General features: G+C 34.2%; 5 protein-coding genes across 7 annotated transcripts; 1 reads left to right on the forward strand and 4 right to left on the reverse strand.

The window, feature by feature from the left end:
* The first annotated feature begins 803 nt into the window (after nt 1-803).
* Nucleotides 804-2,551, forward strand: LOC110727679. The gene has a single exon (XM_021907263.1). The coding sequence runs from the start codon at nt 1,325-1,327 to the stop codon at nt 2,231-2,233; it is 909 nt and encodes a 302-aa protein (XP_021762955.1). The 5' UTR covers nt 804-1,324; the 3' UTR covers nt 2,234-2,551.
* A 905-nt stretch (nt 2,552-3,456) lies between these two features.
* LOC110727687 (acidic endochitinase SE2-like) lies at nt 3,457-4,816 on the reverse strand. The gene has a single exon (XM_021907270.1). It carries the CDS (start codon nt 4,510-4,512, stop codon nt 3,616-3,618), a length of 897 nt encoding a protein of 298 aa, XP_021762962.1. The 5' UTR covers nt 4,513-4,816; the 3' UTR covers nt 3,457-3,615.
* Nucleotides 4,817-7,120: 2,304 nt separating this feature from the next.
* Nucleotides 7,121-8,334, reverse strand: LOC110727709 (acidic endochitinase SE2). The gene has a single exon (XM_021907293.1). The coding sequence runs from the start codon at nt 8,319-8,321 to the stop codon at nt 7,386-7,388; it is 936 nt and encodes a 311-aa protein (XP_021762985.1). The 5' UTR covers nt 8,322-8,334; the 3' UTR covers nt 7,121-7,385.
* A 3,376-nt stretch (nt 8,335-11,710) lies between these two features.
* Nucleotides 11,711-12,830, reverse strand: LOC110727716 (NDR1/HIN1-like protein 1). Its single transcript, XM_021907299.1, has one exon. It carries the CDS (start codon nt 12,604-12,606, stop codon nt 11,974-11,976), a length of 633 nt encoding a protein of 210 aa, XP_021762991.1. The 5' UTR covers nt 12,607-12,830; the 3' UTR covers nt 11,711-11,973.
* Nucleotides 12,831-17,048: 4,218 nt separating this feature from the next.
* Nucleotides 17,049-21,704, reverse strand: LOC110727697 (two-component response regulator-like APRR5). Of its 3 annotated transcripts, none has more exons than XM_021907283.1 (8): nt 21,332-21,704; nt 19,954-20,115; nt 19,738-19,868; nt 19,481-19,639; nt 18,971-19,142; nt 18,491-18,821; nt 17,480-18,149; nt 17,049-17,379 (listed from the first exon to the last, which is right to left on the reverse strand). In XM_021907283.1, the coding sequence occupies exons 1-8, from the start codon at nt 21,525-21,527 to the stop codon at nt 17,248-17,250; spliced, it is 1,953 nt and encodes a 650-aa protein (XP_021762975.1). In that variant the 5' UTR covers nt 21,528-21,704; the 3' UTR covers nt 17,049-17,247. The 3 variants fall into 3 exon arrangements, with proteins under 3 accessions (XP_021762975.1, XP_021762979.1, XP_021762970.1); XM_021907287.1 differs by having other exon boundaries at nt 18,491-18,815; nt 19,481-19,642; XM_021907278.1 differs by having other exon boundaries at nt 19,481-19,642.
* Between the last annotated feature and the right edge of the window lie 5,201 nt (nt 21,705-26,905).

The raw sequence follows: 26,905 nt of genomic DNA on the forward strand, positions 1-26,905 counted from the left end.
ATTTTTAAAAAATTACTTTAAAGCATCACTTTTATTTGTTAGATAAAATTATTAATTTTTTTTTAAAAAAACATTAGATTTACCGTGCATAGCACGGGGCCTAAGCTAGTGATAAATTCAATTGAAGTGTAAGCCTTTAACCTTCTATGTGCAACCAAACGACCTTGGAGACTACAATTTTGCTCAACTTAGCCTAGAACCTTTCTAGAACCACTAATTCATCATTTGACAAATTCCTGCACTCTTTATGCGTTTTCATGGATGAGTTGACTACTACTACTAGTAGTAGAGTAGTAGTAGCATATAAGAGTAACTACATACACCCTTGAGAAAAATGTACCTTGCACTTTTCTATGCAACTTAATATTCTCATGGTCATTTAATACATAATTGATATTTAATCTCAATAGGCGGTGGGCCGGTGGCATTGATAATAATGAAGAATTTAAACTAATTACTAATAGCATGAAGGTCATTAACTAAATTTCATGTTAATTCTAAATCACGCGTCTCTGTTATGAGTCTTATCCAATGGCACAAATCAAAAATACTTCAATGATGCAGATGTAAGTATGTTAATTGTGCTATACTAATAGGGTGGAGGGGAAGAGAGGAGAGGTGGTGCTCATGTTGTGATTATAGTCTATAATTGGGTCTAGTAAGCAACTAAAGTCATTTTGTTAAATACGGGTTTGGGTCGCACTCGCAAATCACAAGTTCAAAGGAGGTTCCATCCCAAAATTATATGGCAATAGGAGTAACCCCTTAGCCTTATGAAGTGATTCACTCTCTCTTATTCAACCAATGTGAAACACTTACATATGATGATACTTGAGAGATCTATTCTTCAAGTAGAATTTCACTCATATTCTTTTTTTTTTTTAGCTATGTGTCATGTGCTCATAGTTTTTCCAATGTTATGGGCAACTTTCCTTGTATATATATGAGGTTGGCCCCGTGTTTACACCGATACATGTATCTAGGTGTAAGATACAAATATTTCCTGTCACGTTCCTTAAACTACATATTTACGGAGTAATAGTGTATTTTGCTTGCTTGTTGTACCTATGGAGAAGGCTCGCCCCACAATGCCCACACAAAATGTCATCGCTCGTCCCTTGACATATAGCAATGCAAGTAAGCATCCAAGGACCGAATATCCGATGCTGAACTCCTAAACCAGCAACACTTGCAACCTCCAATTTCCACATCTTTTCTTGTGTCCATCATCTTCCCACGAAAACCACCATTTTTGACCCTTTAACAATGGCTTTTCCCCATTTTCTCTCTCCTCCCTCACCATTCACAACACCCCACCATTAACATGCCCCAATCTCAACCACCGCGTCATCCACCGTCCAATCAATTCCACCCCACCAATCCAACGGCCTCTAATCAACCACCTCTTCCTTGCTTCTCAAAATCTGCTAATTTGCCTGACTTTCTCCTCACCGCTCTCTCTCTCTTCCTCTTCATCACCGCCCCTAAACACCATCTTCCTCCTCGCGCACTTTCTCTCTCCTCCCCTCCTCCGTCAACCAATCGCCGCTTCCTCCGCCTTACTTCAACCATGTCCCAAAACCCTAACCCTAATTCCACCGCTTTTCCCACCCCTCAATCGCTTTCCGATTGGCTTAAACCTCGATTACCCTCTGATTCATTTGCTTCTTGGGGCACAAAACCCGGCACTAAAAATGTTCATAATCTATGGCTTGAGCTTGCTGATGGTGAAACTTCGCTTGTTGATAAATCTCCCCCAATTCGGAATTTGGAGGTTGTTTGTGTCAGGGTTTTGTATAATCATAACAGAGTATTGATTGAATCTCATCAAGAGTTATCTGATGGGTCGATACGTAAAAGGGGTCGTCCATTATCGGAGAAATTGAAGTCTGGTGAGGATATTGAGGCGGCTGTTAAAAGGGCGATTAAGGAAGAATTGGGGTCTGTGATTTTTAGGGGTAATGAAATGGGAAATGTGAATTTTGATCAGATTGTGAGGGTTTTGATGGATTCTTATGAGAGGAAGGTGGAGGAGAGGGTTTCGGTTTCGTACCCGGGTTTGCCGGCTGTTTATGTGTTGCATACTGTGGATGCATTTGTGGAGGGGTTGCCTGAGGGTGAGTTTGCTACAGAGGAGGAGACAGAGTATGAGGGTTGTGATAATGTGGTGGCTGATGAGGCGGTTTCGGTTAAAAGGCATTTCTGGAAATGGGTTCCTGTTGATTTTGTGTGATATTGGTAGCTGCGGCCGAACATTGTTTAAGTGTAGTGGCATTGGAGACGGTTGTGGCGGTTGGGATGCACAAAGTTGGTTCCTTCACCGGAGTATTCTTGATGAATAGATTGGTGAGTTTTGAGAACCCTCAATTGTTGTAGTTATTGTTTTGGTGATTGTGAAGATGAGTAAAATAACATGTTTCTTTTTGTGAAATTGTTGTATAGAATGTATGACATTTGACAATTTTGTTTCCTGTGGATGTGTAAATATCAACTGTCTACATTTTGGACTACTTATTAAACGAAATAGATTGAAATGAAACAATTTTGTTTATTGCTGTCAATCTTTTGAAATTTTGTTGTCTTCAATGATGAATTATGCTTTTCTTCTTTTATGCAAACTTTTGTGATAATTTATGTTTGTGAATTTTGTATCTGTTAGATGATATCAAATGTCCATTCGTACGTAGTTAATGAGTTATTTGGGGAAGGTATTGATGTTAATTTGACAGTGGACATGCACCGGAATAGATATGAAGGTTATAGAATAGTTAAGCCTTGGTCCTCGTGTTTTATTGTGTTCTTGTTTCATTATCTGTCCCTCTGTAACTGTCCTCACAGAGGAGTTGAGGACCATATCTATGTCTTCTGTGCTTAGTTTCATAGCTTATTCTGTTGCTACGAGTGAAGCTTTAGTCTAATGATGCATTTTGATGTAGTTACTAGTTAGATGTTTTCAGCTTATAGAAGTTGGTCCAATGGGAAAACTGTGAGATCTTTTCCTAACCGATGCTGAATTTTCATTCTCCATTTTTCCGTCAAAACAAACAGAGCCTGAATTTTAGCAAATTATACAAAGTACTTATTAAGCTGTAAATACAACTTTAGTTGGAGTTAGAGGTCAGTATCGTGCTGTGTTTTCTGTGAAGTTGTTTATCCTGAAGTTTTTCTGAAGCTATAGTTGATATGTTTGTGTTCTGTGTTTTATTTTATGGACTTGAAATTTCCAAGCTGATGACCCTTGAGTTTCCATAGCGTTGAGAAAGGTGAGATAATACTGAAGGTTTAGTCATTTAATGCATTTATAGTTTTAAGCTTTAACTACAACAACAATGTCAATCTGGAGATTCTGGACTTTGGTGGGGTTATGAGAGGTCTAGGACTCTAGGTTATACAAGCACAAAGCTTGTTTCATAAAATTAGTGTACGTTCATAATTTTAAATGTGAAGCATGTGAAGTACAGCCCAAGATAAGCAACACTATAAGTTATTTACTTATTTATGATAGGGAATTACAAGATCCTATGGTGTATCAATATTAAGATGATTTTACGCTGAAAGAAAAGAGAATCTTATGGGGTATCTTATTTTATATACTTAAAACAGTGATAGTTCAACCTAAACACTGTTTTTAATAGCATTGCTGTACCCATTATCAAATGCCTTTGACCATAGCATGACGCCTCCATATTTAGAGGAACCCTTGATTGTGGGAAGGACTTGAGATGTGAGAACATCAGCAGGAATAAAACCATTATTGGGCCTATTGGTAGCCTGGTCTGATGCTGGTATTCCGAGGAAGATCTGGTTAGCTTGAACAGAAGTCCACTGGTTCCATGAGTTCAAGAGATTATCAGTACTGCCGTCATATTGGCAATTGGCAGTGGGGTTGTTATAGAACTGAATCCACACGTAGTCAAATAGCCCTGTGGCTATGGCAGTGTCCAATTTGGCATCTGGGAAGGGGCATTGAGGAGCTGCTGATAAGTAAACTGTTTTCTGGCCATTGTTATGAACTGCCAAAGCTCTAGCTAGGTCATCATAAAATCTGTTGTCACCAGTCTCGATATCAAAATCGATACCATCGAGAACTGCATCTCCTAGGGGTCGAGAGCTGGACTGACCCCCTAGAAAATTGTTCCAGAGATAATCAGCAAGCTGGTTTGCATCATCGGTTGAGGAGAGAGAGTAGCCTTCAGTCGCACCTCCTATAGATAGGAGAACCTTAATGCCTGCCTGTTTGCATGCGTTGATCTCACTGCTTAGACTGCCACAAGTTGTAGCAGGGTCACAGTGTCCTGCTAAGTTTAGCACTGGGATTGCCCCGTTGCCAAAGCTACTTAGAAAAGCTAAGATTACAGTACCGTAGTTTTGGGAGTTACAAGTGTCAACAAGACTTCCCTCGTTGCCATTTTGACCCCAGTATATGGCTATTTGTGATCCCTGAGAGGGCTTAAATGAAGCTAAAATCACGAGAGATACTAAAAATGAAACTGATGCAATTCTGGCTGCCATGTTTATTTTATAGGTTGTATATGCAGACAGTGCTTATGTTGTGAATTTGGATTTCGATAATTAGCAATATATATAGATGTTTGAGTCAATGAGGTCAAGCGGGAATACTGGAAGTCTGGAACAAAGCGTATAGGAGGGGGCTGTACAGCTCATCATAGAGTTGTATTGTATGTTAAGAGGAATATGTCAAAAAGAGTCTAGTCCCCGTCAAAAAAGAAAAGTCTAGTCAATGAGGTTCTATTTATACTAATCAAAATGTCAAGGTTATGGATGATCTACGTATACAGTTTGAAATTGGCTTCTCCATTTTTCTTTTTATTAGTATTTTTGGTGTAATGATTTATTTAAAATTTGGGTTTGATTTATAATTTTAAAATATACAGTCTTTAATTTGTACTCCCTCCATCCCATAATATAGTTCTTGTTTTCCTATTTTGGAGATTCAAAATGTTGTTCTTATTTCTATTTTTGGATAGTATGTAAAGACCATTATACCATCACTTTTTTTACTTTATTCATTGTACTTTCTAATTTACCCTTGAATTTTGCACATGCTTTGTACTTTTTCCACTTTCTCCTCCTATTTCTTAAATATCATGAAAAAATACAAATAGAAACTATACTATGGGACAAAGGGAGTAGTATAAACTATGGATTGATAATAATTAATAATTACTTTCATCATTAATACAATAAGGTCAATAGCAACAAGACTAATAGTACTATTAAATTTCATGTTGTTACAATATTTATATCAACATGAGGTCTAAAAGTATAAGTGGACACTTGTTATTGTCATTCATGACTAGAGTTCCTCGGGAATAACATGCATCTTCTCTAGATTTGGAAATAAAAAAAGTGGCATACTTTGTTTGTCAATTTATTCTATTTTAACTCTTTAATGTCGGCTATCAAATATGTTACTCAAGCAATTATTTGTATGGAAAACTCAAGTGAAGTCATCTGGTGATTTTGTAATGAATTATGCTCCTTATTTTTTTTTTTATAAAGCATCTCCATCTGAGGTGGCATTACCACTGGAGGTGGAATAAAAGGAAGAGCGGGAGGAGGTTGGCTCACCACCGGATGTTGACATACGTGGCAGGATAATATATGAAAAAAGAAGACTTAATACCTCATAAGTAGTCAATTAATACCGTAAAATATTCAAATTCCAACTTATTTTATTAGCAGTAAAATGTTTCAGATTTCAAACATCCATCATTTTAGTAAAGTACTTGTCAAGGGGAAAATTGTATTGATTTTGTTTGGTAGGATGAATGCATGGAATCGTCTCAAAAACATCCACGTATAATATGGGGGAACAATAATTGAACACCCGCTGATTTTTACAATTCTCATTCAAAGAGGATTTGGAGTCGGTCAAAGTTTTGTGTAGATGATTAAGTGCAGCTTGAGACCTATTGATATAATTGACTTTTTCCAAATTATCAACTAGCTCACAAAATCTTAATTGAACCACTTGGTAGTTTGTACTAGGAAGGAGGAATTGATCGATTATATGGAGGGTGTACAGTTTTTTCTGAAAAATCAACTCATCCTCCTTTTTTTCAACTTCCATTTTGATAATATGCTCCCTAAGTTCAGAAGTAACCTCCTCCCGCTCTTCCTTTGATGCCACCTCAGGTGGATATGCCACCTCCGATGGAGAATGAGGTAACTTCAGGATATCAAGGGTAAAATGATTGCTGTTAGCCTGATGTATTATATGGTGAAGCTTTTCATCGCATTCTCTAATACCATTAAACAAAAAAAAATTCAAATTTTATTTTCTGATTGTTTGCTATTCTTGCACCTTATTATGTCAATTGTTTAACATCGCACCTTCACTTAAAATAATTGTCGAAAAACGTTCGAGCTGATTTTGATTCTCTCAGCAAGAACAGGGCATGGGAAGGATAAGTATTAAGTAGTTGCATTTATCTGTAGAGAATTGCTAAGGAACATTCTTCCCTGGGTTTAATTCATAAGTGTTCACTGTGACTGCTGAAGGTTACAGCACTGCTGTTAAGTTTGGGAAGTGTGGTAACTGGTTACGGCCTCAGCTACATTGCTGAGAGGGACACGCCATACCTCAAAACCTTGAAGTCATTGAAGAAAAGATTATACTGTAGTCAGTTGATGTGATAATGTATGGGGAAAAGAGAGGAATATCATGTTTGATTATTGCCATGATCTAGGCACTCTTAAACATCTTGTTCTTGCATAAATCCTTTGCACTAAAATAGTTAATTGCTTTTAGAATGAAGCAAGTTTCATTCTTATGCTGTAGGCCATATTGGAATTAAATGAAGGTTTCATATTTGAGGTTGGTTATTTAAGATTTGTAGCTTAGCGTTGTCTAAGGATGATTAGATATGCTTTAGAAAGGGCTGATTGGTTGATCTTTAAAATCGCAAGATTTTTTTGTTCCTTACAACCATAACGACATAACCTCAGTTAGTGTATAGTATAATAGTAGTAATGTAGTACCACACATCCGATGTGCTACCAAAAATATGAGACTGGACTTGTTTGGTAAATCCTAGAGATCAACTTGTAGCTACTCCTATAAGATGTTTTTCAATGTTTGCCTTAAGAGATCGAGTGGATTTAGTATGGTGGTACTACCTTATTAGGAGGGTTCTAATGAACCAATACCAGCTCTGAGTTGGGCTTTTTACAGTGATACAATGGACTGATTGTCTCTGCAAAGTAGTAAAAAACAACTCAAATAGAACAACGAAATACGCCATTTATGAGTATTACAAGTTTCTGTGGTGTGTAAAATCTAAGATGGTTACATGAGGTACTTATAATCTTCTTTATTTTTGATATTATCTAGAACATGGGAACAATAATAGTGGTTCAACTTAAACACTGCTTTTAATAGCATTGCTGTATGTATTGTCTTTATCATATGCTTTAGACCATAACATGACTCCTCCATATTTAGAGGAACCCTTGATAGCGGGTAGGACTTGAGATGTAAGAGTGTCTGCTGGAATAAAACCGCTGTTGGCAGCATCAGTGGACGCTGGTAGTCCGAGGAAGACCTGGCTAGCTTGAACTGATGTCCATTGGTTCCATGCATTCACGAGATTATCAATGCTGTTATCATATTGACAAGGGGGATTGTTGTAGAACTGAACCCACACATAGTTGAAAAGGCCTGTGTTTATGGCAGTGCTTAAGCTGGCATCTGGGAAGGGACATTGAGGAGCTGCTGATAAGATAACTTTATTCTGGCCATTGCTATGAGCTGATAAAGCTTTAGCTAGATCATCCCAGTATCTGTTGTCACCAGATTCAATATCGAAATCAATACCATCCAGAACCGCATCTCCTAAGGGTCTAGAGTTAGATTGCCCCCCTAGATAATTGTTCCAGAGATAATCGGCAACCTGGTTTGCATCATCGGTTGAGGACAGTGAATAGCTTCCAGCCCCACCACCTATGGAAAGGAGCACCTTGATGTTTGCCTGCTGGCATGCTTTGATGTCATTGCTTAGACTGTTACAATTTGTAGCAGGGTCACAATGCCCAGCTAGGTTAAGCACCGGGGTTTGCCCATTCCCAAAGGTAGCTAGGAAAGCTAGGATCACAGTACCATAGTTTCCGGAGCTACAAGTGTCAGCGAGACTTCCTTCATCGCCATTTTGGCCCCAATATATGGCTATTTGGGCGCCATGAGAGGACTTGAATGAAGCAAAGATTAAGAGAGAAATTAGGAACAAAACTGATGCTATTCTGGCTGCCATGTCTGTTTTAGATGTATGCAGGCAGTGTTTAGGTTGTGAGTTTAGCATTCGATAAGTAGCGATTTATACACATGTTGGAGTCAATGGGGTCAATGCAAGAAATTTCTGGGCTTTGAAGTTCATGTCTGAAAAGAAGCAAGTCGGAGGAAATTGTCTTAAGATTTAAGAGTATGCTTGGAAAGTCTAAGTCAAGCTATAAAGTCTGTATGGTATTGCTCTATTTGCCTAATTGGTTGGACTAGATGCAAAGTGTCCTAAATTGACAAAAATTGTTGTTTGATTTAAGTAAGAGCATTATTTATGACACTTCTTATCCTGTTAGTTGCCTAATTGCAAGACAATTAGCCGGGTTTGTACTAATGAGACTTCTGTGTCAACATATGCTATTCAATTTCTGAGCATTATTTATGACACTTCTTACCCTGTTAGTTGCCTAAAAGAGTAATATACCGCTCTGTCCTTTCTAAACCGAGTTCTATATTAATGGGAGTCATTTTTACCTGTATATTGGCATTCTATTTTGAGAACTTTCCTGCATCTAAATTACTTACCTTTCTCTTCTCTGTATTGATCTTAGTCATTTTTGCTTTCATTCGTAAGTATCCAGTTCAAACCTTAAGACGTTCGAATCAATACTTTTTTTTTAGTTTAATATACGTTTCTAGGACTGGTAGATTGAAAGTTGAGCTATTTTGATTTACTGGAAAAAATTTCGTCACAGAATAATGCAATTTTGCTCACTTGCATATATGCATTGCGCTGCTATACTTTCAGCTATTTATTTTTGTTCACTTGTATATGCATATGCCTTTTCCTACGATCTTTAGTTCCCAGCTGCCAATATGAATATTGGTCTATTGGTGCTTGGATTCACACTTTCTCCAAATTATGGGGCAAGAAAAAACTTAAGAAATTTCAGAAGTGGGGTTGGGGGAGGCATCTTCTTGGAAATATACTCGTGAATTGGCAACTTTTTTTTATTTCATATTTTGAAGCCCACAAATAGTAACTATAGAAACGTAAATGTATACGCGATTTATCTAAACTACTTTTTTTTTAACATTATTGTAACTTACTCCGTATTTTGTTTGTTTTAACTTTTCCTGAACCTATCTTGTTTTTTCCGATCAATTTTTTTTGCTATCATATATTTCCTCTGTTTCTTAATACTTGTAACACTTCTCTTTTTACGCTTGTCAATGTACTATTTCAATCGTTAATATTTTTAATTACCAATGTGTAAAAATTATAAAAATTTGATATTATGAAAGTATAAATCGAAACGAGTAAAACAAGATCCCACATAACTATATTTTTCCTAATCTATAAATCACCAAAGCTAGTCAAAGTGAGATATTTGAATAGTGTAAAAGTCAAACTGTTGCAATAAAAAAAAATGGAGGAAGTATTAGGTTGTTTTTTTGTATAGTTTAATCTGATGTTTGGCATACTTGCACCTTATGATGTCAATTATCTAGCATTGCACCTCTACTTAGCAAAATTGTCGCAAATTAGTTTATGTTGGTTTCGATCCTTAGTTGGAAACTTGGAACAGAACATAGGAAGGATAAGTAGTTGCATATATTAGTAGGGAATAGCTTAGGAACATTCACTAACCAAATGCATCACAGTATGTATGTCAAACTCTTTTGTGTATGACTGTTCTATAATCCTTTTTCATCAGCCTTACCTATCTTTTCAAGATCTTGTACCACCAGACCTTATTCGGAATCCGTTAAGGAACATTCTTCCCTAGCCTTTTATGATTTTTACTATCAGTAACTACTCAACATGACTGCTGAAGGTGACAACACTGATGTTAAGCTCAGGGCATGTCGTAACGGCCTCAGCTTCAGTGTGGAGAGGGACGTGCCATTGCTCAAAGATAAAAACTCGAAGGAAAAAGACTTTGCTTTAACCCAAGTTAGTGTTTGGGAAAAGGAGGATAAGGACATTTTGTTACATTATTGCCAAGTTCTAGGCACTCTTAACATCTTATTTTTGCTCAAACCCTTCCTACCACAATAGGTGATTGCTTTAAGAGTAAAAAGCAAGCTTTACTACTATACTTTAGACCATAATGGAGTTAATGATGTACAAAGTAGTACGTAGTAGTTTTTATTATGGTGTCTTGCTATTGTGCAATAATAATTGGAGCTACAAAAAATTTTTGCTTGAGGATTCAGAGTTTATCTATCTTTGAGGTTTATTAATCCGAGATTTTGTAGCTTGTTGTTATGTTTTAGGGTGCTAAATTAGGATATAGTACAAGCTGATCTTGAAAAGTGCGTGATTTTGTTGCTCTAAACCACCATAACTACACAAATTCAACATACTACCAAAAAAATGAAATTGAATTGGTTTGAACAATCCTCAAGATCAACTAGGAGTTACTATGATAAGAAAGGATTTTTATTTCAAGGATATTAAGTGAATTTAATACTTCTATATTTTTTGATTGATTAGAATGTTGAAAAATTAGATTGTGCTATCCTAGGTTGATCTTGATACAATTGATTTATTTCTTTTTTCTTTGGAATTTGAGACCATCACAAAACCCTTAAGATAAGAGATGGTGCAGTCCTTTTCAGCTTTTCTACCCACACAAATGATTGGGTATAGAAGACAAAGAAAGAAAAGTTGACAATTGCGCATCAGATTTTGGTTAGTTGTTTTTTTTGCCAATTGCTCTAAGGGAGTGGCAAATGCATTATAACTCCTATACTTTAGCTAATATTAAATGTCTACACATGAATATGTTATTGATGGGTCTAGTAAGGTAAAAAGATTAGCCTTCTTTATCCTTGCTCTTCTTTTTATGCCAATCCCTTTTAACTCTATATATAGAAGTTATAGTTCAATTTGGAAACGTTTTACTCAAATTATCCTTCCGCTATTGTATTATAATATCTTCATGTCTCAAACTTTTATTGGTCGAAATGAAGAGTCAGAGTTACATAGGCACAACCTACCCGTGCTTAACTTGACTCAAGTGCCGATTTCACCCTGATTTATTTCTAGAGACACAGGGGCCCAGTAGCTGGTTGCTCTGCATGAGAGACTGAGACTGATAGGGTGAATACACTAGGTGCAGTGCTTACAAAGATTCCTTAGTAGCAAAGATTACACTATTTCGCAGTCTTTTGTGTTTGCCCTTTTCTTCTCTTTGGAATCTCATTTTGTCAGCCTCTTTATCCCTTCTTTTCTCTTTGCTTGAATTTAATCAATCAAAATTAAATCATATCAGCAGACAGTATCTTCTCATCCTTTGATTGATTGATCCTCCTTTTGTACAACCAGCAAACATCTCATAATAAAAAAAATTAATCATCTATATATTTCCTTCGTATTCTATTAGTTGCTACATGTCGAAAGACATGCATATTAAAGAATAAGAGAGTAATACACTTACAAAGACATAAAACAAACATAGCAAATACTAGAGAACGGAAGAAGTATTATATATATTACTCGATAAATAAAGTGATAACATTAAGTAATCTACTAATCCTAAATTCCTATTTAATCTTTCTGTTCATTTTGCTAATTCTATCTATATAAGTCCTTATCATAATTTCATTACACACAAATATAGAAAAGGAATAAGTATAAAACAAACTAAGATACTTTGATTTTATACTTGAATCACATAGCTAAGATTCTTAATTAGCTAAAGGTATAATATACTGAATCTATTATTCTATATGTCAGTAGAACATTGAGTCCCCTGCTTAGAACTCAAATAACCTGTAGGATTAAGTGGTGTAAGAGGCAGAATAGTCACACAATTAACATTTATACGATAACTTCCTGAAACCCAACTAGCAACCTTCCATCGAATCCGTCCATCAAACTTGAAGACTAGTATCATCTTCCCTGAAGCATGATCACGGCCTAGTTCATAGCCAAGTGAAGGGGACACGGGGAGGCCGTTACCAACGAGTGAAGCCGATATTAAGTTACTATCTTGTTGTCCTTGGTAATAAGGAGGAATTGGTGTATGTAGAGTTATTTGTTGCCCTTTGTAAGAAGCATAAGCTTGTAACTCGTCGTAGTAAATTCCAACCCTTTGGTTAGGGTTTCGAGCTTCTAAGGTGATCTCGATAGAGGAGTTTAGGATGTGAGGGGACGAGAAGTTAAGCTGGTAGACGTCGATTTCTTGGATGATGAACTGAGGTTTTGCAGGGTGGAGGATGAACCAAATGAGAAGGATTAATGAGAGAATGGAAAATACTAGGGTAGAGAGGATTTTGAAGAGTTTTTTCTTAAGGAAGTTGAGGTTGAGACCTTTCTTTGCGCAATGTTTTGGTGATTTTATGTCAATTTGAGACATTTGCAATAATAATAAGGTGAAGTGTGAAAGATGAAGAGGTTGAGAGAAAGTGGGAGTAAGAGGTTTTTTGCATGGTAGGGAGTCAAGGAGTGATTATGAGGGGTTAAATAAAGGAGGGGTAGCAACAATACACAAAGAAAAAGGTGCAATAATGTTGTTTTATGATTTTTTGAGTGTCATTGCTTGTGGTAATTTTTCATTATGTAATATATTTGTTGTCCGAACTTAATTATTGTATATTGTTCTACTATCAATTATGATTATGAATTGAACATATAATAATTTCTTTTTTATGACTTTTTTTTAAAGCCTTTTATCTTCACTTTGTCTTTTAATATCAGTAAAAGGTATATTATTGTAACAAAGCTAACAATTTTCATCGAACATCTTTATAAAATGGTAGATGTGGCTATTGTTCGTTTACTCTAATTTAGTTGATTAAACAGGTAATTAACTACAATAATTAATTTCAAAGGTTTAGGACAAAGTGATTTTTATATATATCAAACTCCTCAATCATGTAATTTTGAGTGAGGCGTGTAACCCCTAAATTTGTGTGGGACCAAATATTAGAAAAATTAAACAAGTCTTAGTTAGTTCTCTGCCTTTTGGGAAAAGGGTTAATAATTTTATTTTCATGGTAATGTATTTTAGTTGCAAAAGCAATTTCCAAACATGAGAAAAAGGCAAGTCAAATCACTTTTAGCTTATGTGTTTGTTACGCGACAATTCAATCATTTTACCTACAGTGCCTCAAACAAAAATTCAGAATTTTTGGAGTATTAATTAATTATATTTATGGGGTGAAAAACTGGAAATCAGAGAAATAATATGCTGTTTTCTAATTTTCTTGAATGTTTATAAAGTGTCACCATAATTTGTAGTGCGCTTTTTGAAGTTTTGTGCAAACAGAAGTCAAAAGCAACTCCATATATTTGAGCAGGTAAACACCAAGCTTGCACACATCAACAGCTCATTAGACAATGTTGAAACTCTTGGTTTGTGTTTATAGTTGTAACCAATAGTTGAAAACTTGATTTGAGTTTAGGGACATGTACATTGATTGGAAACGACTAATTAAGTAATTATGGAGTATCATGCACTTCTTACTCTTGACTCACGTGGTGGCATGACAAAGTCACTACGTGAGCAATATGGGTGTAATAATGCGTACATATTTTTCTGCAACATTCTTAATGTTTTTGGGTGCATAATATAAGTATAGGTGATAAATTTTAAAAGGATGTGTTATATGTAAACGACATATCATGTGTCTTTAGCTTGTACTCGAATTATATTTTGGTTTATAAACATTTTTATTATAGCATGGTCTTGAATTTTCTATTCCTTGTAAATTTGTCAAAAAACTTTAGTTCTTGCATAGCTTTTAAAATTATAGATTCAACTCTTGGAAGAACATTTATATTCTCGATCTATGTTTTCGGAAATGAGGTCTTACATAAAGAGAGTAAAATAAAAATGGCCTTTTTTTGTTTGCTAGATAAAGGTTAAATCATGAATATACATTAGATGCACTAACATTTTAGAGAAACAACTTTATTGTGTTATTGATATGTATATGGGTACCTTTGCAATTTGCATGCCCTTGGTATCTAATTTATAAAAAGGTTGGTACACTTTTTAAAAAGTTATTTTTATATTATTGCTTTATTTGAAGTGAAAATGAGAAAGACATAAAACAATCAATGAAATTATTAGCCCCTCGATTTGTAATTGTACACCCCACCTGATTTTGCATAACATCCTTGAACGGTACACATACGTGGCATTCTTGTATGAATTGAGCTTATTAAGTTATTAGACACCAATTAATGCAAATTCTACTAGAGCGACTCATATCAATTGAATCAAATGGAGATTAAATTCCTCTTAAGTCGAATTGAAGTCATACTTAGTTTGAGGGAGTAAAAGTAAAACACTATATATAATACTACCTCCATTTCGTATTATTTGCAACGATTAGACACTTTTCACTTATACTTTATGTTAATTGTCAAATCGTCGCAAATAATATGAAATGAAAGTAGTATAAAATTTGTAATTCTGTACATAATTTACCAAATGAGTCAACGAATCATGGCATACTCAGACTCTAATGTAGCATCACCACTGCCACTGCGTTCTTCCTAGCAAGTGCTAATGGTGCTACCATTATAAGGCTCAATCTCGAAACCTCTAAAAACACCGAGACTAGCTTATATCATACTCACTTTTGCTATGGCCCCTTGAGAATTGTATTTTGCATGATCGTTCAGGTAATTAGATGGGCATTATGGTTAAACAAGGGACAGTTGAGAATTAATAAAAATAGGTCTCTCTAAGACGAAGTAAATTAGGGCATAAATCTTCTCATGTGTCTTAGCTTGATTCTAGAAGAATCTCATAGCTAGAGAGTCTAGAGTTAGGTATTTGTCTTTGTCAGCAGTGCTAAGTCTGGCGTCATGTATGGTATTGGGCCTTTGGACAGCCACTATGTTGTCGTTCGTTTGGGTCAATTAAGTTTGTTCCTCATTTCTTGTTGGAGGTTAACATGAGTTCTTAGCGTGTCGCCTTGACATAGTTCTACTTTCTAAATTCGTCATCAAACAAACCTAATTGAATGATGTAATCATGTTAATAATACTTTTTTGTTGAAAAGGTACAGCTACCGTTAAAACTCTTAAAAGGATATACCTAATCGACATGACTCAATTGTCTGTTCATTGATTAGGGTGCAAGACTTGTGCGAAAATGGCGTTTGGGTGCACGTAGTAAGAAAAGTGGATGTTAGATTTTTGAAATAACACTTTCGTCTATTGACAACACTACCGAGGAACGAAGATCAATGGAGCGCTTGTGCGCACACAGTAGGCACAAGTGGGATCGATAACAAGAAAATTATGTTTGATAAAATTCAGCAAGTTTGGGGGCTATAAGATTAGCATCAATACAGTAAGTATGTTGGCGCAACTACTCAAAACTAGTATTACAACAAGACTAACAATGAGTAGGAAGCTTATATTTTCATTAACCATGACCCTCTAAAAAAGCTTTATTTTCTTTATGTTTGAAAAGAGAACTAATAATTACAAAAAGGTAGAAAGACAGAGAAAATTATGTAGTGGCATATATACTTTTTGTAACTCTCTAGTACAATCAACCATTTTTATTAATTTAAATGAGCTATCTTAATCTCTTATATATGTGAATTTTTGTCCCATGTATGATGTATAAATACTTTTACGTTAGGTGTCAAAAAAAAAAAAAAAACCTTTTACGTTAAGCAAAATTTTCATATATTTAATTTTTATTGGGTATGTCGTTAAGCAAATAGTTAGTACAACCTTTGAAGCTAAATTCTTTAAGGTTGTTACGATGCGCCACAATTGTTGTATACTGGGTTTAAATAATCCAATAATACTACCCACCAATTATGGACAGTGGTGTATTAAAATAAGGGTGGTCTGTGCTAATGAAATTGACTAAACATATGCATATCCTACCAAAACCGCATTCCTTTGCGCCTAGTTTGATGAAGTTTTTTATTAACGCAATTATTGATCGAATCTACAATGTATTTAGTTTTAAGGTGTTATGTATTTGTGCTGCAATTGTTGATTTCTTAGAAAATTATATGTAAGTGCCGTTTAACTATATTATATTAATATAATCACTTTTCTTCGTCAAAAAAAAAAAAAAAAATTGTAAAACCCCTCCCCCCCTTTCTTTTATTTTTTTACAACACATGGAAATTTCTTTCTCTTTTTTTTTATTTATTTTATTTATTTATTTATTTTTATCGCCTCTTATATATTGTCTAGCATGTGGATCATATCGACCAATAAAGGGGCTTTTGGTTCGGTAGAGCATTTCTTTTTATACATCAAAAAACTTTTACTTCCTAAATTCGTAAAAAAATACAATTTTCTATACAAATTAATCATTAAATATCACATTATATTACAATTATCCAGAGAGCGAGTCACTTTCACATAATCGAACAAACATTAAATATCACATGCCAATAGTACACTTTTTTATTTTATTTTTTTGTTAGAAATAGCACACCTTAGAACCATAAACCATTTTCTTTTGAGCTTGTTGGAAGCATATATTTGGAAGTAGTTTTCCCATCAACCCTTCTTTGCGTCTCAACCTTTAGTATTTACTTCTTCCATGTATGGTTCTTGTTCTTTGTTCGACTCATAATAAGATCATCAACTTCAACATTACTAAGAAGGGCAGAATCATAAAATGGTGTTCCGCCCTTGTTACTAACAAAAAACGAGGATCCTGCATTCCTGCCCATCGATATGGTTTAGGGGAGCCCAAATGTGCATGATCTTGTACACTACTCAAATTATGTACTAGCACCAAGATTGTATAAGGTTACGTTCAACCTAGCATGCTTATGGGAGGGGAGAAGAGGGTGAGAGACAGGATTAAATGGAAGTTAATGTTCCTGAATCTGGTATAAACTGTAATCTCAAGTTTCATCCAGGATTTCTTCTGTAAAATCCGGAACCAAAACAAGCATGTTATTTCATCTACAGACCTACTTATAAATAAATACAAAAAATCTCACACTAACACCTATCTATATGTACTATACAACAAAACCAAAGCATATGGCATCCCTGGCTAACTGGAAGTTGAATTGCCACCTGAATGGTTAGATTTTAGTGGTGGAGGATCCAGAGGTACTTGACGTACAAATTGCCCTTTTATTCGTGGACGTTGCTCAGCAAGCTTTTTCCTGCTCTCATATCGAACCTGTAAAAAAGTTCTAAGTATTAGCTTTGACAATACAAGAACAAGATATCATCCTTTAGTTATACACCTCACTTGACACTTGACAGAATAAAGTGGTTACCTTCTTCTCGTAGCATCTTTCCTTTCTTTTCAAGCGAAACTTATTAATGGCAGCTACTCGTTGCAAAGACCTTTGTCGAGTCAAATCACAAACACGACCTTGATCATTTCCTCCCTCAGAGCTACCACCGGTTAGATGCCCTACTCCTGCTGTGTCATTATGTAAAGAACTACTGGCACTTTGATCAGCAGCAGAAGAGAAGTGTGCTCGCTCCTCTAAAGATTCCAGCTTATTTTGATCCTGCATATTCATTGGTTGATTGGATGATAGCTTAGGACTTTGTTCGAGGGGTTGGAAATGGTGTCTGCCGTTAATCACATCCATGCTGAATTGATGATAAGAATTCATTTGCTGGTTGGCAGAGCTTGGACTAGGTGAGACCGATGGTGTGCAAACCATAGGACAAACATCTATTTGCATCCCACTCACTGGAAGTGGCATGGAAAATAGTTTTTCTGAAGCAGCTCTGTACTCGTTTTCAACTTCTTTCGCAAGATCTGTTGAGAGGGACATCACCTTTCTATCATATGGAAGCAAGGGATCCTTAGCACTATAGCTTCTCTCTGGAGCATTGTCTGATGAGTGATCAACAGGTTTGCCTATGTTGTCTTTAGGAGTTGAAATAGAACTTGGATTTGAATTTGACATATTTGATGCCTTGTTCACATACCTACAAAACCAACAACATAAATTAGAAAATTTGAAAATCATATAAGCCTTGTTTCGCTACTGGTTTCTTTATTAGCTTTGTTGGCTTTTGGCTTTTCATGTGATCAAATAGCCAAAAATTATGTTCAGTAAGTAGATTTCAGCTATTCAGAAAAAATGAGAAGGCTACTATGAGAAGCATTTTGAGAGTGATTTTGGTCTCTTATCCACACAATTGGTCTAGTAAGTAACAGCTATCAACAGCTGAATATACAAAACACAGCACAATACTCACTCTATAGATCATTGAGTAGCAGCCTAGAAGCATATTACACATGACACATCGAAAAGGAAGTAACTCACCGTGTAAAAGCTGATGCGTTGGAATGATTCAGCATTTGATTTTCATTACTAGTCTTATTTTCGATAACACCAGGAAAGAATCTCCTCAAAGTGAGATCCAACTGTTGAGAGGGCTCTGATCTGTTTTCTCCGTCATTTAAGCACTCGTTGTGATTAGAATGGCTATCGAGAGCTCCAATCAGATCAATGGCTTCTCTTGAAGAATTGGGGTTAACATCCCTAATGTCATTATCTTCTGTGTAGAAAGTCACATTCTCCTCGCGACATTGTTGTTCTGCCTTTTGATCTTCATTGATTGCATTGTTACTGTTGCAGACAGCAGTATCTGATCCTACAATGAAAATCATTCTATAAGAAAATTTTGGAGCACAAATTCTAGATCTAACAGCAAGAAGATAGTAGAAACAAAATAAAGAGATGTTGTGATTGGTTTAATGGATAAGAGACAGCATCATGTAAAAAATGTATAGGTATATGTACCTGCAACAGCACTCTCAGGAGTTTGTAAATTTTGACTTGAATTGCCAAACTTTTCGTTTTCCTGAATGATCAATTCTGAAACAGGAGAAATCTCCTGATTTGGCTGTGAGTTATCTTCTACTTCAGCCATGTACGCGCTCTCATCTTCTAGATTTTGCTTTCCACAGGAGCTCTGCAGGAGACAGCAAAGATGCAATCTCAATATTAAACTTCAAGTAGCCAACTCAAACTGGAAAGTTAATCAGCAACCCTATCGTTCTCAGCAGAATGAAACCATTCCCCATCATACTAGAAACTAATCAAGACTACAAACATGTAGAATTAATTCTAGTATGTACGCAGAACATCATACCAATAGTCAACTCATGATGCAAATGTCAATACTAAAGCTCACAACAAAGACCATATCACACAGTATTCTGTCTTTCATTCTTCTACATTATGTGTTTAACAGAAGAAATCATGTAATTGGAGCAACAGAAGATGTTCTACAAGGCAAAAGTTCCTAACCTGTGCATCGCTTCCTTTTTTGTTACACAGGTCTTGCCTTGGGGCACTAGTTTTGGAACTGCTTGAATGATCACTTCCAGCTTTGTTTTCTGCTGTGGCTTCAAGCTTTTCCTGTCCAACACTCTCATCCTGTGGGCTAAGTCCACCTCCTCGATTCAACTGCTGAAAGATATGAATAGGATACCCGATAGTTAAAGAAAGCCATGGATGATAAATCTAAAGGAGACTTATAATAAGGGCGAAAAAAATAAACATACATGTTTTCTTCTCCATACATGCTGCCATAAGTTCTTCAACTCATTTATCCTTATCGGTTTAATAAGAAAGTCGGCTGCACCTCTCAACATGCATTTATAGACCATGCTAATCGGATCATTCGTGGACATCACTGCATAACATTAAATGTCAGAAACTGATTTCTTGCCATCAACAAATTAAAATCATTACAAATCAATAAACAACATCATACATACTTATAACGGGGATGTTCTTGCAGATTTCGTGTTCCATAATCAAGGTCAGAAGAGCATATCCTGATATTGACGGCAATTCAGCTTCTGTCAAAATGAGGTCTATGTTATGAGGTCTGGCCTTCAATACTTCCCAAGCCTTCAGACCATCAGCAACTGAAGCAACTGCAGACAGAACAAGGCAATTTGCCTCAGTCTTTCTTTCGATATTATCATACACCAATTCTTAGCCTTCTAATATCTAAAACATATCAGGAAGAAAATCAACTGCAGACAGAACCTGTTAAATCACCTCAATCTTTGTCTCAATATCATCGTACACTGATTCTTAGTCTTCTAACGTCTAAAACATATTAGAAACAAAATCAACTGAAGACGGAACAATGTCAAATCACTTCAATCTTTGTCTCAATCTTATCATACACAAATTCTTAGCCTTAATGTCTAAAACATATCAGTAACAGAAGCAACTGCAGCCAGAACAAGGTAAATCACTTCGATCTTTGTCTCAATATAATCCTACACAAATTCTTAATTTAGCCTTCTAAATTCAAAAACATATCAGGAACAGAATCAACTGCAGACAGAACATGGAAAATCACCTTGATCTTCGTCTCGATTATTAATTATAATACACAAATTCTTACCTTCTAATGTAAAAAATACAACCAGAAGCTTTAATCTGTTAAAAGCCTCAACAAGAATGATTCAAACTGAAGCATAAATTCCCTTCAATTATGCAACAAAATTACAGATGTCTGAAAACTGAAGATATCAACAAACAATCATCATTTCAGATAAATTTTACAAAACTCTGGAAAGATCTACTAGTTTCTTCTAGCAGAAGAATCGTCAGCTCCACATCAGATCAACTTCTTATTTCAACAACTAAAGCTATAAAGAACATTCAATTCACCAAACAAATCAATAAAATTGATGAGAACTCATTGAAATTTGCTGAATTACCAGCATATATATATCAATAATTGAAGTACAAATGCAAATTAAACATCTTTCAATACAAACAAACAAAGGGTAACCACAAACAATTTATCCTTAAGCACCTAAAATCTCAATATGAATCTAATTTAATACTCCGTAAAAACAATTTATCCGTAATCTCGCAACAAGTATAAGGTGAGACGGACTTACAATAACTTATCCGTACACAATTATTTATTGTCATACAAGATATTTTTGTTCTGTCTCACAAAACCGTTTACAGAATCTGGAATTTTTCTGAAAAAATTCTATTGAAAACGGTAAAACTCACCTCTTAATTGCATCAATTGAGAGGTGGGTTTTCAACTAAAACACGAATTCATACCAACTAACTAAAATTCAAGAGAAACTAAATTAAACATAAAAACACTCAACTAACCTTTATATTTGCATTTTCGAAGAAGGGCACCAATAATTTGTCGAGTCGAATCATCATATTCAACCAACAAAATTCTAAGATCCATTTTAGGCAATCTAGTAGAACCATCTTTACTTTCTTTTTTCTTCTTCTCTTCTTCTTTCAAAATCTCCATTATTTCTAAATCTTCTTCAGTACTCATCACTACTTCCCCCATTTTTCTTCTTCTTCACTTCAAAGATCAGCCACAAAATTAACTAATTTTACTTCAAATTCATACATACATACATACAAAACCCAGCTAAACTTTTTCCTTGTTTTTTTTTATTTGTTTGGATTTTTTTGGTGCTACCAAATTGTAAATGTCGAAGTTTTCAAAAAATTATAAACGTAGTAATGTTGATATAGTTAAAAAATATCTGAGTTTGGAACGAAAGGATACCATTCAACGGTCAGGATTTACCAAAACGAAAAAGGAGCCGACTGAACCAACGGCTGTAAAGCGATTTCTTTGAGAAGGTAACAAAATATCTACAAACGTTGTATGGCCCAAATTGACCACGTCAGCCTTTTTCATTTTTTTTTTCAATTTTTATTTATTTTTCAAATGTGGGGTACAATCAAAAAGAAAGAAACAATTGGTCCCATTTTATATTTAATCTTATTTTTTTTAATTAATGATTTATTTATTTTTATGGAATTTTTTAATTTGTGGTTGGTTCAAGCCTATTTTACAATTTTTTTCTATTTTTTTTTTTAATATTTAAAAGGGTATAATTTTGGATATTTTGAGATTTTGGGAGTGCCGAGTGGACACATGGGATGGAAAAAAGAGTGGGTCCACAAACAAAGATATTAGTATAAGTGGTAGATATTGCGAAGATATTTTATGTGTGGGACCAAACAAGTTGTGCTTGATGGATAGGACTATGACACGTGGGTGTTGTTGAATGTATTTTAGGGGTATTTCATTTATTTACTCCATATATTTTGTGGCTTGTAATGGTTTAATGGTAATCTAGAACAACGATTTCTGCCGGCTCTTTCGAAGAGAAAAGACATCCTAATAACTTTTTAATCATATTTTATCTCTAACTTTGGTTTTAATTGTGTTTTAGCTTTAGTGATTTGATATATGGGTTATATTTGTCCAATTTCATTTACTCTTGGGTTTCCAATGTTTATATATGTCGTGAAAGAACTTATCGTTACGTGCATTTTTATTATTCATTTGTTTATATTTTGCTCATTAGAGAAGTTTAGAAGGAAAATTATAGTAAAGCTACATCTTATTTGTTATGTGCTAGGTTGATTAATGTTTTGTCAAGATTTATTATCATCAAATTATTACTTTGTATAATTTAGATCTAGTCCTTAAATTGGGTAATTAGGTACTCCCTCTGTCCCTTATCTTTTGCCCCATTTGACTTTTTATGGTCTCCGACACACGTTTTCAAACGCATATATCTCAATTTCTATACGCGTTAAAATTATTAAAGTTTGATATTAATAAACTATACAATGAGACAATTCTAACAAGATCTCACATGAATATATTATCACTTATATATCAACGAGAATTCATGGTCAAAGTTTAATAAGTTTGACCCATATTTTTGCAATGGGGCAAAAATTAAGGGACGGAGGGAGTACTATGGTACACAATACCTATCATTTTGTCATGTTGGCTTTCTTTATTCAAAAACATTTGTAGCCCTTTAATTTACAAAAGAAGAAATTGAATGGACTTTTTCATTATAATGTTTTTGTTTACACACACACATAAAAAAAAAATATCAATATACAAATTATATAGTAATTTAGTATTTTTTTTAGTTTTTACTCCTCTTAGACAATTTATATGTTTTATGGATTTTCATATTAACACGTTAATTAAATACTCCACTTATTTATAAGTTTCTATTATGTTGAAACGGAGTAATATTTCACATGTTCTAACACTTTATAACATCAAACTTGTTGTATTTAAATACCCGAAGTACAACTAGCAATTCTAAATTATGTTTCTCAACCATCACTAATAGTCTTAAATTATAATTATTCAAGAATGCAGAAATGAAATGGTAAAGTATTAGAAATTTGGTTACAAAATGGAGAGAATATGAGAATATATCAGAAGTCAACATAGAACTAATTTATTAGGACAATTTAAGAAACATGTCTGGCTTCTAATGGTGAACATTGGAATTGATTAATAGGGAAGAAATATGGAATTTGATACCCCAAATTTATATATTCTAGTTGTCAAACTCTAATAATCATTGTTCATGGATTCTTCGATATGAGCCATTGAATGAATATCTAATAAGAACAATTACATCCTAAGATTTTATTTTGCTTCAAGCCACATATTTCTTCCTTGTTTCATCTGTCACCAACTTGAATTTTCATTCAAAAATATCAACAACCAACAATAGTAACTACTTATAAGCCATACCATTCAATAATAAGTTCATGACTTGTACGTAGATTACGTTTGTATGTACTAGTCAAACTTTACGTAATAAATCACAAACAATTGTTTGGAAACATTTTAAAGATGCTTGTAGTTACTGATTAGTCGCAATGATATGATACAGAGCACATTTATATCCAAAATTAATTCTTCATCCATTTTAACCACACTTAGCTTGTTTTGAGTACATATTAGATTAACTTGAGATTACAAGGAAGCCAATTAATGTGTAGTGGCCTAGTGGTGTTTGAAATTGAACATTTGTTGAATTATATACTCCGTATTCATTAACTTTATGAGAAAGTGTGGGAAATTGGTTGAGTGATGTTGGAAAAAGATTTTATTATGTAATAAAAATATTTTAAGAACAATTTCAACACAAAATTACTTGTAAAATAATAAGATAATAATAAATATTTAAATATTTTTACTACACACTCTGTAATTCTGTATTGTAACTTTTAACATTCTCATATATACCACTTATTGTTTCATTCACATAAGATATATACGTAGTATATTAGTTGGAACAATTTTCGGGATTGTAAAAGATGTATATATATATCATAATCTGTGACGGTTATTCAAAAATGTGTGAAGAATTAGATATTTAAGTTAGCTAGAGGAAAAAAAAAAAGATCTTCCAGGGAAGTGTATACCGATAAGAATGCAGTCTATGAAGCAATTAAGCAAGATCCACAAGCTGCAACGGCAGCCACCAAACAATGAAAAGAGCAACACCTAATAATAATATCATCCACTTATTATCGTACAATTTTTTGTCCATTTCTCTTTGAGTTGTTTAGTTTTTAACTCCCTTTTCTTTTTCTTTTTCTTTTTTCTTTTTGGTTTTTTTTGGGCTTTTTGGGTGGAATGGGGGGTGGTGGCTGATGACGAGGTCGCATCCTGCATTAATAACACATTCAGATATTTAAAATTACATTAATGAATCTTGGCCCAAATCATGTTGACATTATCAAAATTGTTAATTTGAACTACTTTGTTTGTTTGTTTTTTTTTTTCCCTTCAATTTGGATTTTTCAGATTTCTATAATAAATCTTTGATAACGCGTACAAAAAAAAAAAAAAAAACAAAATAATTATTTACTAAGATCCAGGGAGCCATAGTGAAAAAAAAAAAAAACCCTAAAAAATTCTTTGTTCTCTCTCTTCAAAGTTCAAACCTAGTCTTCATAGTAAAACTTAGGAGCTGCCATCGATTTTATCAATGGAAAACCCCAAATTATTCTTCGATTTAATATATATAGCAAATAAAGATCATCAACAGTATGGTGATTATCGTTAGTCTCTTCATATATGGTTTAGTTATTATCGGTTCCCAAATAGTGGGATTATTAGTATTGTTTGTTTGTTTGTTTGTTTTTCATGTGTGTAGGGATACAAATTTGGAAGATCCGTCTTGCAAATTTGTGGAATTGCGGGTCTATTGGTATATAGGGGTGCAGTGGTGCAGATTTATAAGATTCGTCTTGCTAATTTGCCGATCTTGATGACCAATCAAGTTTTATCACTTTTGCGATTATACATCAATGGAGCTCCATCAAAAACGATGCAAAAACATCTAAAATTACTCAGGAACAGTTCAGAAGTGATGCCATTAGTTTATGGGTGTTTAATACTTGTATTGAGAATTTAGATCTTTTAAGGGATGATTGTAAGTGCCGAATGACTATTATTATTTAATGAAATCACCCCTCCTATTCCATTCAAAAAAAAAAAAAAAAGAATCTCATGAACTGTATAAACTAATACTCCGTAATAAAAAGTTTTAAGTCTTATAACCTCCCCCCACCCCCAAAAAATAAATAAATAAAATAAAATAAACTTTACTATAATATACCAACTATTAAATCAATGGGTGGCTTGAATCGAACACCTAACCAGGCCAGGCCATGAGCTTAATTAAGTGCTAAACATTGAGCTTCTCTATGATTTTCATTTTTGCCAAGTCTATAGAAGTTCAAATACAACTTAAATATAGTCAAATTTTAATAATTAAAATTTAAAATAATTTTAGAGTGCACCTAGTGGATGACCAAGCAATTGGTCATAAAGAGTGAGAATGTTGTTTGACATTAGAAAAATGGAAGATCAATAAAAATAATAAAAAAAAAAAAGAGATAGATTAGTGACCAGGACTCATGACTAAAGGAAAAAGTTAGGAAATGAATAGTAAGTATACATGTGGCATATATAGAAAAAGAGAGGAAAAAATAAAATTTGTTGACGGCTATTTGTCTTAATTACTGGATAGAGTTGACACGCTTTAATGAATCTCGCGACCCTTAAATCTCTTTTTTTTTTTTTTGTTACATTCAACAATTTAGAAACCATGATCAGAGATTTGTTTGGTAGTTATTGAGAGTTCTTTGGTCATCATTGTTGGCCATTTGATTTGATCATGGATGGGTGGTGAAAATTGAGAAATTTTATAAATAAATCATGACCAAGGGTGTTACTCTTACAAAATAATTTGAACATTATTATTATGATTACTTTATGTATTTTAGTAGGCCAATAGCTAGTTACAGAAAATAATATATTAAGACTAGGGTATCATTTTACCTTTTTGTGATGAAGAATGTTACATTTGGACCAATAGTATGATGAGATAGTTTTTGTAAAATTGGTAACTCTCATAATAGAATCTTGTACATAGCAAGAAAACACTCTTCAATGATATATAATTTACACTATTTATAAACATTAACATGAATTCAAAATTATAACAAATTTTAAAAAATGAAATTATTCTTTGCCTTCAACACTAAATACGTTACGCTGCCGTGCTAATCGTTATTGCAAACTTGTAGTCAGCTATGTCCTTCAATATAGGGGTTGTTACAAGCTAACATCAAATTTACACAAAGTTAAGATCAAAGAAAGATCTAACCTAGTACTAAGGTTAACATCAATGCATCAGTAATTAAAATAAAATATAAAATATCCAATAAGCATTTAGCAATATATATAGACTTTGTGAGTATTGTGAATTTTTGACAATAGTAACAATTTTGCCAACTTGTGTCACTTTCATTGGAAGCAACCAAGCATAGTAACGTGGTGCTGGCCCAATTATAATTCGTAAAAGTGGCGTA

This window comes from Chenopodium quinoa, unplaced genomic scaffold, assembly GCF_001683475.1.
Source record: "Chenopodium quinoa cultivar QQ74 unplaced genomic scaffold, ASM168347v1, whole genome shotgun sequence".
NCBI lineage: Eukaryota > Viridiplantae > Streptophyta > Magnoliopsida > Caryophyllales > Amaranthaceae > Chenopodium > Chenopodium quinoa.

Excerpts from the sequence above, each read along its gene's own strand:
- LOC110727679 (XM_021907263.1), top strand. The coding sequence starts at position 1,325 with ATGCCCCAATCTCAACCACCGCGTCATCCACCGTCCAATCAATTCCAC.
- LOC110727687 (XM_021907270.1), bottom strand. The coding sequence starts at position 4,512 with ATGGCAGCCAGAATTGCATCAGTTTCATTTTTAGTATCTCTCGTGATT.
- LOC110727709 (XM_021907293.1), bottom strand. The coding sequence starts at position 8,321 with ATGCTAAACTCACAACCTAAACACTGCCTGCATACATCTAAAACAGAC.
- LOC110727716 (XM_021907299.1), bottom strand. The coding sequence starts at position 12,606 with ATGTCTCAAATTGACATAAAATCACCAAAACATTGCGCAAAGAAAGGT.
- LOC110727697 (XM_021907278.1), bottom strand. The coding sequence starts at position 21,527 with ATGGGGGAAGTAGTGATGAGTACTGAAGAAGATTTAGAAATAATGGAG. Across the intron at positions 19,143-19,480 it reads AAAAAGGAAGCGATGCACAG|AGCTCCTGTGGAAAGCAAAA; the intron begins GTTAGGAACTTT and ends TGTCTCCTGCAG. Across the intron at positions 18,822-18,970 it reads TCCTGAGAGTGCTGTTGCAG|GATCAGATACTGCTGTCTGC; the intron begins GTACATATACCT and ends TTTTCATTGTAG.